General features: G+C 37.3%; 1 protein-coding gene across 2 annotated transcripts in view; it reads right to left on the reverse strand.

Moving 5' to 3' along the window:
• LOC122664540 (protein CASP) overlaps positions 1–7,137 on the reverse strand; it is a 90,394-nt gene extending 83,257 nt beyond the window's left edge. Inside the window, exons 1-3 of one of the 2 annotated variants that reach the window (XM_043860389.1) lie at positions 6,836–7,135; positions 5,430–5,540; positions 4,990–5,168 (exon numbers count right to left, since the gene is read on the reverse strand). In XM_043860389.1, the coding sequence (XP_043716324.1) occupies positions 4,990–5,168; positions 5,430–5,540; positions 6,836–6,920 (375 nt within the window). In that variant the 5' untranslated portion in view covers positions 6,921–7,135. Of the gene's footprint in view, positions 1–4,989; positions 5,169–5,429; positions 5,541–6,835 lie in introns of both variants that reach the window. The other variant, XM_043860390.1, reaches the window with a different exon arrangement.
• Positions 7,138–9,565: the final 2,428 nt, after the last annotated feature.

The following is a 9,565-nucleotide window of genomic DNA, read 5'->3' on the forward strand; positions in this document are numbered from 1 at the left end:
AGAAAAAATATCTGAGCCCCTAATTGCTGAAACATGAAAACTAGGGTTGCCGAAACTGTTGCTGAAGACTGCTGGTGTCCTTCGGCTGCTTGTTGTTGAAAGAAATTATTTGAGTTCCCATGCTGTGTTGAGGTTACATGACTGGGTTTTTCTCCTTCTTCTCTCTTTTGTTCAATCCCAGAATTCCTCCTTTCTCGGGTCTGATTTTCAACACTCTATTTATTTTCTTCTACTGTCATCCTTTTGTTTGTTTCTGTTGATCTCCCATCCTTCTTTTCCCATTAATCTGGTTGAGTTCTGCTGGTGGGATTACTTCCTGCTTTACGTTACACTGTTGGGACTGAAACAACACTCTAGCGGATTCCTCATTACAGTCCCGCTGAACCTGAAATTCTGGGCATAGGTTGCCACTCCATAGTCAACCCAAACCCTAGGGTTTCAACTCCTAAACCCCTTTCTGTTGTGAGAAATTTCACAGCAACCAAGTTTGACTCCTGTCTTCCGCTAGGGCCAGTTGCAGAATAAAATAATCCTCACTTTTATGATCTGCTAGAAGTATTATTGCTTGCATTCAAGAGAGCAATGGGTTGCAATTTCACACCTGATATTTCAGGTCGATTGGTGGTCGAATGAAGGAGTTCTCTCGATATGCGCAGGTTCTGCTCTACCGCTTTGTGTGTTTGTCAAGAGGATTGCCACTACCGTTATTTGAGTTTATATTCACTTTGGTGGGTCCATAGCGACCCAATTTGGGGTTTTAAACCCGGGATTGCATGGCTCAATTACAGTTTTTCCGTTACCTTGTTCATCTAGGCTATTATTTGGTTTGGATACCAGCCCAGCCACTGGATCGTTTTCCAGATTTTTTTTTTTTAGCCGTTCTGTTTGGTTGGCATGCTATATATAATACAAACCAGCTGTTGGATCAACTCAATATTTTGGGGATTATTATTTGCAAGGGATATTTTACCAGAATTTGGGAGACATCAGGCTTTCTGGTTTTGGCTGATGGTTCTACTTCTTACAACTGTGACTAGGATTTGACCAGAATTTGGGAGACATCAGGCTCTCTGGTTTCCGCCCTACTTTATGATTTGATTCCCTGTGGCTGGGATTTCTGGTTTTATTAAAAAATTGTGTCCTACGTTGGAGTTATTTGTCTATTTTTTTTATCTGATCCGTTGTTGCTGTTGATGCTATTGCAACTGTTTTTTTATTATGGATTACCCTTTGGCGTTCTTCCCTGCATTATTTGTCCACAAGATTGAAGATTTTTTATCTGAGGTGTTTGAAGATTATTATTATTATCTACTCGTGTTAACAGCATAGTGTCATCTACTTATTTGAAGATTATTATTATTATCTACTCGTGTTAACAGCATAGTGTCATCTACTTATTTGAAGATTATTATTATTATCTACTCGTGTTATCAGCAAAGTGTCATCTACTTATTTGAAGATTTCTTTAGCAAAAATTTTATCTTATAAAGATGGTTACTAGTTTGCAGCAACATTATATTGTTACTTATGGTTCCCAGTAACCTTATGTTGTGTTATGTGGTTCCCAACAACCTTATGTTGTTATCAATGGTTTCCAGCAACCTTTTGTAGTGTTATGTAGTTTCCAGCAACCTTCTATATTGCACTTTTACCAATGGTTCGCAATTACCTATGCAGCACTTTAAATTGTCTTCTTTATGAAGATTATTACTTACTGGTTGCCTTTTGAGAAGGGCTTATGATACTGTTGTTGCCGCTATGATACTTTGGCTTGCAATTGGTATTCTATGCAGCTTATTTTTTTAGTTGCTGTCTGGATTTATTCGACACAGATTTTTCTCTACTATTGTTGCTGATGATTGGGGTGCTTGAGTTGGTATTGCTACCAGAATGAAGTTCTTTCTGTGTAGTTAGACTTAGACTCTTAGTTGGCTTCCTACTAAGAGTCCAACACTGAAATATAATATAAAGGCTACTGATGGACCACGGTAGGATTTTTTTCTCTCTTCACAGGTTAGTTAAGAGGTAGTAAGGTCTTATTACCAAGAATTATTGTCAACTATGGTTCTGAATGGATGATGAATGAATCAGAAATAAATTGGAAGCTATATTGCGATCTAACTTTTTCAGGGAAATCTCTTTGCTGGTATCTCTTGCAGCAGCATCATTATATAAAACAAAGCATTAGTTGAAATTTTGCTTTAAGATGAAAGTTGCAGCTGCCATACAAACACTCAATCATTTGTATGAATATTGTGATCTAAACCGTTTAGTATTTTACTGTCAACAGATTGAAAAGTTACTATGTACTCCCCTAGTCCCCTCTCCATTGGATGGCAATTCAGTACATCACTGACCATCCAGTTAGTATATGTAGACAACCAGGTCAATGTTGGCCAATAGAGACCTATAAGGCAAACCTGACCCTATGTACTGAGAATACATTCAAAAAGGAAGTGAAATAAATTTAGATGACAGTAATACCCATATCACGGCACACTGACAATAATGAAGTCTCTCCTTCCTAGAGAGGAACAATGGAACAGGATTTATATGGCTGTACCCAGTTAGTTTGGAATAAGGTTTAGTGAGTGATGCAGGAGCATCCACCTCATCAAGAAGGAAATGTCGCTTCTCTCCATATTAGTTGAGTATTAGATCTTAGAACTCCCAACTTCCAAGAGGGGACCCATGTCTATACTTCGGAAAAATGATCAGAATTGGTCCTGAGGCTTATATTCCCCCACAGGTATAATAAGTAAGCTCTATGAGCATCCCAAGTAGGTCTTTACCCATTGGGAATGAATCTAATAGTGATCAAAACTTACAAAGCGATAGACTTGGAAGTATCAGAGCATCATAAGTACTGCTATACAGAATCAATGTTCGTCAACATAAGCACCTTGAGGAGTGTTTTTGAGATTTGAGGAAGGGGAAAAAGTGGTGTGAATGTTGGAGAGAAAGCAGAATTCATTTCTACTCTTTCTAAACGGCTACGCATTCTGTTTCAGAGTTTGAACTTTGAAGAGACCCATATCAGGGAACTTGGTGTTCTTTACAAGAATCCTGAGTTGGTTCATAAAGATACGTATCCTCTGTACTTTTTGTGTAGTCCTGTTTTTATATGTACTATGCATGTTTTCACTGTATTAATTAAAATTCCATTTGTTGTTGGCCTGTTTCTGATCAACAAGGAAAAAGTATTTTTTAAGTGCAGTAGCTAAAAGGACTTCCTGTTTTCAGCATTAAAAATGATTTCAAATTCTTAAGATGATTCAAAATCTATGTAAATGAGCTAGGTTGAGTTTATTATTGCTGCTGCTATACTACTGTTACAAAATTCTGCTACTGGCTTTTACTTTTTTGTACATAGCCTTCAGTTCCACCCTTTTTTGTTTGTATTGTAAATACATTTGGTTCTACTATTTCCTACATGGCATTTGTTGAAGTTTCTGAAACTTCAACAGTTGTCACCATAGTGAGTTATTCTGGTATAGAATCAACTAATACCTTTGCTTCTTATTCAAGCATCTCAGTTTCTGCAATTAAAATAAGATTTATTTTTTACTTGCAGCTGATTTGGAGTAGAGTAGGACCCTGCAGAGAAATCTGGTTGAAAGTTCTAAAACCCTAGCTAGAGTTAGCCAATTGAGCAGCAAGTAGAAGTTTTAGAGATTAGTTTCTCAGAGATATTCCATAAATCCCTAAAGTTTCATGATTTCTGGATGCTTGGTTGATTTTTTGGTGAAATTCTACACATTGATAGACTGGGAGATTAAAACAGCATGATAGGTCAACTCATAGACCTGCCTCGGCTTACCAGTTTCAGCTCAAATCTGTGCTTTGAAGCCATTATTATAGTACTACCACATAATAAAATTTTAGACCAAATGGACTTCATTTGATCTACTGTTGATGTTACCAATTCTTAGTGATCAGCGATTCAGCGGTATGATGAGATTCTGAAATCCAGGTGACTCTGTTAATTTGATCACTTAAAGGGTCAAATCCCATTAATTTTTAGCATTTTTTTAATAAATAATGATTTATTTAATGAAAAAGGAACATCAGTTTTCAGCATATCATAACTCATTTATTTGTCTGTCTACCCTATCTCCACAAAGTTTTATGCGGCCCCATCATATTTTGGAGCCTTTGAGTTGTTTAACTGGTGGAGGGCTGGTTACGAGAAGGGGGAAACCTGGGAAGAATCAGAGTTGCAGGGGAGAGGGGAAATCGCATAAGATGAAGAAGAAGAAGGGGGGGTGGAGAGAAGATTGCACACGCACAGCCACACAGGCTACTCAAACCATAACTCAACTATTTCATTCTATTCAATCTGTCCAATACGTTGGTCACAAGCATATAAATAGTAAAAGAAACAAACTTCAATAAGGAAACAACTATACTAGGACTCTTGACAATTCAAAACTTGCTAAAACTATTCCTACGTATCCTACTTAAATAAATGATCTCCTTACATAATTATCCCAATAAAATAAATAATAAAATCCTAAATATCTACCAAAATAAAACCCATATGTGCACCCAGTTTTCAGCCTGCGTACCCAAACGGATTTGGGTTTGTCCAAGGTATTGTATCAGCATCATTAACTGGAGTCAACTCAGCTCTTGAATTTTTGGTCTATTGAGTATTAGAATTTATTGTGAGTGGATGTAGTTTTAACAACATAACAGCTGGACCCATTTATCAACTAGGGTTTGGATCTCTTGACCTAATCCTACACCAGTAAATTAAGTTTATTTTTTTACTTTTTGTTCTTTCCAGTTAAATTTGCTACTATTTTGACAGAATTTTCAAACTATAATAATCATTTAATAAATAAAGCAGAGTTATATCGCATCATGCAACACAGGAATCGGCAAGAAAACATGCTTTTAAGATGTGTTAAATCCAAACTCAATATATGGAACGGAAACTCAACCTATTTTGAGAATACAACTTATAAGCAACAACCTGGTACTTACAGCAATTGAAGCAAGAGTTGGATAAGGATCTGGAGCCTCATAAAGCTTCTGGTAGATGCTAAGGAATGCATTCTCTCCAAATTTTGCTCTCTTTGTAAGATTGTCAACTTCTTCCTGATAAGCCTTAAGCAAGGAACTAAATGAACTCAACTTTTCTTCAGTTGAAGCTTTCTTGAACTCTGTTAACAGGAAACATTTATTTTTCAGAAGGCAAGCTTTTAAATGTCCATTAAATTGCAACTTCATTTATATTTCCAAAGTAATGAATCCAAAGCTTTCAAAGACAAGATCAAATTGTTGGTAACTGAGAAAATTCCAACAAGCCAAGAGCTAGTCAGTTTGACACACCTAAGCCAATGATATTATGACAATACATCAGACGTTAAAGAATGACAAAATAGAATTGTGTTAATCAAACAGGCATATGGTATATTTAATACCTCGAGTACTCTCTGCAAGCTTACGCCTGTTTTTCTGACTGTTTTCCTGATTTTCAGCGATCCGAAGTCCCTGCTCGTCCAAAAGACTCCTTTCCTTCTCCAAATCAAATTCTGTGGGCAACAAATGGCCAAGACTGATTAAGCACTCAAACCAGATTTCCTTTTCACAAATAAGGATACAAATTCTGTCACCTTTAAAATAGAGTTAAATTACCAGGTTTTGAATATCCAATCACTTCTAGCAAGTTTGCAGTGCAATAAGGAATTTAAACAACAATAAGACCAGCAAAAGACATGACCAAACCAGATGAATATACAGATCAATCAAAGACACAATAAGCACTTAGGAACTACACATAAGCTCGTCATAGTAGCACATAGGGATTCTGTTTCAAAAACATCACAAGCAAAGAGATATGAAGCTCTAGATGCTTTCTATGTAATTTTGCCACTCTTATCACTCTAACAAAAGAGGTCATCATTAAGTAACAATGAAGAAATTTTTCAAGCAACATTAATCCAATGCCAAATGAAATTTCAAGCAAATTACAAAAAATAAATAAATAAATAAACCAGTAACACATTAAAATGACAACAGATATAACCACACCCAAAAAGAGTTGCTAGCCTTCTTTTTCTTTCCTCTTGTATTCTCACTTTATTTTCATGCCAGAAACATATGGAATACAAGGCCCTAAAATTGAGGGCTTTCTCAAAAACGAGAGCTAGAGAGGAGTAATAGTATGTGCACCAACAACTTACCCAGTTTCTTACCAGCAACAAATTTCTTCCAAAAGCAACCAATGGAAGGGAAATCCATTTAGGCCAAAACCAACCACCTAATATCCAATCTACAGAAAATGAAATGGGATCTGATAGCTTGCATCGTAATCCACCACAAAGATAGACTACAATGGAAAACACAGCTGCTAATCAATCAAAACTTCACGATTCAAATTCTACACTAATTCTGCTAATTATCCTTCAATATTACTGTTTGGGCATCATTGAATGCAATAGGCTTTGTTATTGAGCATGTATGCCTTTTCCAGTTGTGCATTGATTGGAAACTCATAAATTCCACGGTTTAAATCATGTCGATAGATTCAGTCCAAGATACCTTAAGAGTTTAAACAGCAGAGAGTGTTCTCATAAATCCATTCCGTTTCTCAAAATTTTGAATAACAAATTGTCTCTGTGATCTCTTCTAGATGCGGATCATATAATAACTTCACTTGAATCGTTATCTTTGCATCTTTGCTCAACTAGTGCATTTATACCACTTATTTGAATCTCAGGCTACAAAAGATTTAAGTGACAGTACAAAATGCTGTAAATTAGACGAAACTAGACTAAGCAGAGAACGAATTGTAATTATTTGCAGCCAAAACGTGAAATGGAATTACCTCTCCAAAAATTCGAGATGACTGCAATTGGGGAAGGTGAGGAGCTTCCTTTCTCTTTCTCTGATCCTCCCTGAGAATCATCCATTGATGACTATGGATCTGCCACAGTTCCCTTATCGGTGTCTATTCTCGAACTCTCAAGTCACCGAATATGACCGCACGCTTTTATTACAGCTCAAGGTGGGATCGACGATGAACGCTTCACAGATCTTTGTACCAGATATACTCGATTTGGTTTTCTGGTTTTATATCCTCTTGGATTGAAGTTTTCTGCATTTGTAGAAGAGGACGGTTTCGTGTCTCGACTCCCGACTCCCGAGAGCCATATGCTAAGGTAGGTTGGTGCGCCGGCTTGTATGCATGTCCAGAGTGATAAAACATAGTGAGACGGGGCACAGCTACATCTGTTCATCGAGGAATATCTGATCTGATGATCTTGACGGTTCACTCTGCATACCAGTCAACTTTCTTAAGGTCTCCATAGGCTCTGTTTGTTTTTACGAAAAATTTTCCACAACAAATTTTCATGTTAGAAATATTTTGGAACGTTAGGTGAAAATACCATCTAAAATGTTACCGTAAAATTATTTTTCATTTATTTGGCTTCGTAAAATTGTTTAAAATACTTAACGTGCAATTATTTCAAATTTGAATTAAGCAACTCATATTATATGGTTGTAAAACCAATGTATTATGTTGCATCCCATTTTAAGCTACCAAGTTCTCTTTACTGAAAAACTAAAAAGATGGCTACAAATTTCTATTGGAGGTAAGGAGGATAGTAGTAAGATTCGCTGGTTATCTTGGAGCAAGTTGTGTCATTCAAAAACAAAGAGGAGGTTTAGGCTTTAGAGACCCGGTGTTATAGAATAAAACTCTTTTAGCTAAATCGGCTTGGAAGCTTTGGGTTGAGCCTGATTCCCCTTTTGGATTGTTCATGAAGAATATATATTATCCTTCTTGCTCTTTCTTGGAGGCACAGCTAGGGAACTGCCCATCTTGGGATGGCGAGGCATTTTAGAAGGGAGAAAAGTTTTGTTGGAGGGCTTGATTTGGAAAATTGGCAAAGGGGATAAGATTAATAGATGGAGAGATAAATGGATTCCTTCCATTCAAGGTGTGCTAGCCTCTCAGCTTAATGCTTTTACCCAGCCTTCGATCCAATGGGTCTCGAAGTTTATATCACAAGCTAATGGGAAGTGGAACCTTGATCTTCTGAACAACGTTTTTAGTAGGAACATTGTGGAGGCAATCCAAAATATCCAAATTCCACTCTTTCTTAAAGAGGATAGACTAGTCTGGGAAGCAGATAAAGTTGGAAGATTTTCTGTTAAATCCTCCTGTCACTTACTTTGACATTTGGAAGATGCAAAGGAGAACCAATACTATCCCACCTCCAATAGATGGGCAAACACTCTCATAGAGGTTTGGAAAATAATCTGGAACTGTAACACCCTCCACAAAGTCCGAAATTTCTTATGAAGAGCAACATTTGATGGGTTGGCTTCGGGAGAAGGGCTACTCAAGAGGAAATGCAACAATGATCCCCAATGCTTAAGGTGCAATAAAGCAATAGAATCGATTGATCACATTATTTTGAATTGTTCCTTTGCCAAAGTCGCTTGGTTCGGTTGTCCCTTATCTGCTAGAGTTCCTGATGACCTCACTCTAAAATTTTCAGATTGGATAAAACATTGAGCTCATCTCTCTAAAGACAGCAAGCGAGAAGGTCGCAAGCACGAATGTCTGGCTAGTTTTATGGTCTAGTATTTTTGGATAGCAAGGAATGACCAGCTTCTTGGGAAGAATAACTGGACCCTTAACAATGTGATTGAGTCAGTCGTGCGAGCCAGCAATGAATATTTAGACTGTCACAGCCACAACAAAATTCCTCCTCCAGTTGTTCCTCCAAAGTCTGTCTTAGTTTGCTAATGGTCTGCCCCTTCGGCTCCTTTTCTTAAGATAAACTGTGATGCGTCTTTGGATCCTCGAATGTCCAAGCAAGGTATTAGATTCATCATTCGGAACCACTTAGGGATGCCTTGTTTAGCTAAATCGATTCCATTCATATTTGATGACATTGAAGTTGGAGAGGTCATGGCCATTAGAGAGGCCAGAGGACTGTTGGAGGGCATCACTTCTGTTGCTGACCACATCATTCTGGAATCTGATAACCATAAGGTTATATCATATATGCAAAATCAGGATAAGGTGGTTTCTCTAGTACTAGAGCCCATCATTGAAGACATTTGGCACCTTAGCTCTTACGCTCTGGAGAGCAAATTCTCTTTTGTTCCTAGGAAAGCCAATTGTGTGGCTGATTACCTAGCCCGAAAGGCCCTGTCAACGTCATGTACAGCAATTTGACCAAACTCCACTCCGTGGTTGGTTGAAAGCTCAGTTTCTACCACCATATGTAACACACATGATGATAAATAGATTCCCCACTACCCAAACAAAAAAATAATGTATTGATATAGGGCACGCAAATACATAGGCCTCATGTGAACCATCTAAGGCAACAAAATTTCCAAATGTGAGACATGACACCTTTGTAAATTTTAAAGAAATGTTCTAATTTCTCAAGAATCATGTTTGGCTAAACCCATAAATTAGACAACTCTAAATTGATAATTTTGAGAAGGGAAAAGACTCACTAAACATTTTTTTTTTTTTTTGGTAAACGGGAATATTACTGAGGGGAAAGCGTGGAAGCAGTGGCATCATTCA

This window comes from Telopea speciosissima, chromosome 6 (genome assembly GCF_018873765.1).
Source record: "Telopea speciosissima isolate NSW1024214 ecotype Mountain lineage chromosome 6, Tspe_v1, whole genome shotgun sequence".
In the NCBI taxonomy this organism is placed as follows: Eukaryota; Viridiplantae; Streptophyta; class Magnoliopsida; order Proteales; family Proteaceae; genus Telopea; species Telopea speciosissima.